The sequence below is a fragment of the Sander lucioperca genome, chromosome 2 (assembly GCF_008315115.2).
Source record: "Sander lucioperca isolate FBNREF2018 chromosome 2, SLUC_FBN_1.2, whole genome shotgun sequence".
NCBI classification, from domain to species: domain Eukaryota; kingdom Metazoa; phylum Chordata; class Actinopteri; order Perciformes; family Percidae; genus Sander; species Sander lucioperca.
Window position 1 is genome coordinate 12,550,617 of NC_050174.1, and position 2,930 is coordinate 12,553,546.

Sequence of the window (2,930 nt, forward strand, 5' to 3'; positions counted from 1 at the left end):
TTCAAGAGGGGTTCTTGACTCCGTTCGGGTGAGCCCAGAGTCATAAAAGCTCAAGGGACTTTTATGTCATTATGTTTTGACTCAGTAAAACTGGCCACATTACTGCATCATCACAGGTTTTATTCTTACCATTATAACTGTATGTCCCCTATACAATTACAGCCAAAATATAGTGTAAATTAAAAAGAATGGGGGTATTCATGTAATATTAAAAATGAGGATCTGTTGCATCTGAAAACTGCTGGTATAGAATAAATAAACGTAGTCATCAATTACACATTTGAGAGAGCAACTTGTGGCAATATGTACAGTAACCTGTGCTGTTATTATTTCTTCTTGTAGACAGTGATATGAACACTATACAATATTTATTAATTGTGTGTTTAGAAGCAAATATTAACACAAAATCAGGAAAATGTAACACATTAACCTAATCTCACTGTAATTTAATATAAAGGAATGCCAGAGTGTAATGAAATGTATCTCAGTTTTGCTTCAATTGTGGTGTGCAAACAGTGATCCACGAAAAACGTTTAATCAAAACGAGTATTTAAATAACTACAACACCAAAGAAGATTCGGTTTTAAGTTCTTTATGAATATTCTCAGATAAATAGTGTTATAATACAAGCATAACATTTTCAATTCACTGCTAAGTAACACACAAAAAAGTGCAACAGGCCTAATTAAAAAAGCATGAAGGCCTATTTGTCTTTAGCCGAAAGGCCTGCCATAGGTTAAAATGGAACAAATAGAATAAGAGCAAAAATATAAACAGAGTTGTTAGTTTACATTTGGAAAGAATTTTAGACTGGTTGTCTCCTAAATCAAAGCTTTCTTTGGGTTCAGCATATCTACTTTTCTGATTGTATTTATCAGTGCCACATTCCAGTATGTGGCAAATGCCCTCACAAATTGTGCAAATAAATTATGATTTCAATCAACATGGGTCTAATGAAAAACTCATTACACAGCACAATGTTAACCTTATTTTTTACAACTCTCCTACAGCTGCACTTAACTTAAACGATGATGCTGCTGAATAACAAAATAATGTGTTTCTTGTTTGCGTTACTTTTCAAAAATGACCCGCAATTTACCCGGTTAGGACAGCAGGAGAGCCGGGTGTAGAGGGTTGCCTTTCCCTTCCAGCAGATCGCTTTTCTCCATCACTGAGACCGGTGAGCAGAGCTGGGCCGGTCCGGACTGCAGCCCCGTCAGACTGGGCACGGGACCCAGGGATGGGGTGGGTTTTATTGGTACGGGAACGGCGGGCAGGGTTTGCCCGTTGGCATTGTGGTACAGGCCCTTTGCTGACACGCTGAAGGGCGCGTACTCGGATGAAGGGGGTACGTGCACACTACCCATGGACTCCGACAGCATCCCGACGTGCGGCCACATGGAGTTGACCACGCTGCTTAGCTGCGGGGGCACCGGGTAACCCAGGTGGTGCATGACCGAGGTGAGGGGGAGCCCGCTGGCCATCACACCCTTGTAGTCCCGTCCTATAATGTTCTCGATCGCGAATGGGTGTTTAAACCCGCCAGACTGTGCGCAAGTAATGCCCCCGTAACCCTGAAAGTGAGGGAGCCGACTCATTGTGCTTGCAGGGCCGGCTGCATGGTCATGGGGGCCGGATGCTGTGCCCAGCTTGCTGCCCGGGTGGTGGTGGTGATGGTGAAAATAATGCATCATCGGGGAGCTCTTGCAGGCCATATGCTCAGCGCGCAGCACCTTGAAGCGCTTCCTTCTCCTCAGGAAGCTGCCGTTCTCAAACATGTCACCGCAGTCCGGGTGCAGCGCCCAGAAGCTGCCTTTTCCGGGCTGATCAGGCCGCCGAGGGATCTTGATGAAGCAGTCGTTAAAGGAGAGGTTATGTCTCAGGGAATTCTGCCACCGTTGGGTATTCTCTCGATAATATGGAAAGCGGTCCATGATGAACTTATAAATGTCACTCAGAGGCAGCATCTTTTCGGATGAGTTCTGGATAGCCATCGCTGTCAGTGATATGTAGGAATATGGGGGCTTCTGGTCGCTGTAAGAGTTCTTCCCAGGACGAGGCATGACTGGTTACTGTTTACTGGAAGGTTGAATTGTTAAATAAAACAGCCTTTAAAGTTATATTTAAAATGATATCATTTAAGGAGCTAATTTCACAGTTTTCATATCAGTCTCCATCTGACGGATCTGTTCCAAAGTTCTGAGCCATTAGATTAGAAGCTGGTCAATTTTCGTTGTATCGATTAATACAGTGTAGCCTAAAGGCCCGCTGCTGTTAGGTAAGATCCGTGAGAGGCTCCTGCATCTCAAGAAAGTTTCTTCTGAAGACTTTTCTCTGTCTATTTATGTTCTTGGCGTTGTGCGTAAAAGTCAGTCTGTGCGTAAAAGTTAAGAGGTTCTTTCAGTTTCCTCCGGTTTCCGCGGCGGTTGAAGGATGTGCGGACCAGCTCACTGTCTGTTCGCTGTCTGTGTGTGGTGTGTGCTCCTCTCCTCTTGTGCGATGCTCCCACTCGCCGAGTGCCGTTTTTGTAAGACCCCCGCAGGTCGCTGGCTCTATTATCTGTTATCCAGACACTTAGGGGACACGTCAGGGGAGAGCAGAGGGCTGTGTGTGTGTGTGTGTGTGTGTGTGTGTGTGTGTGTGTGTGTGTGTGTGTGTGTGTGTGTGTGTGTGTGCGCGCGCGCGCGCGCGAGAGAGAGAGAGAGAGAGAGAGAGAGAGAGAGAGAGAGAGAGAGCGATATGGGGATAAACAAATGAATAAAAATTAGGGGTGGGTGCGTTTCAAGACACATGTTTATTTCCTGTTTGCCAATCAAAGCATCCTGCCAGATTGACTGATTTTAAGCACTAAGCCACTGTGTTTAAAGGGACCACTCTTCTCAATATCTTTCAGCAAGTAGCTAACAACTGACCATGACATATCCTCTGTA

At 45.0% G+C, this 2,930-nt stretch overlaps 1 protein-coding gene across 1 annotated transcript; it reads right to left on the minus strand.

The window, feature by feature from the left end:
• Positions 1-588: 588 nt before the first annotated feature.
• Positions 589-2,615, minus strand: foxb2 (forkhead box B2). The gene has a single exon (XM_031309064.2). It carries the CDS (start codon positions 2,061-2,063, stop codon positions 1,104-1,106), a length of 960 nt encoding a protein of 319 aa, XP_031164924.1. The 5' UTR covers positions 2,064-2,615; the 3' UTR covers positions 589-1,103.
• Positions 2,616-2,930: the final 315 nt, after the last annotated feature.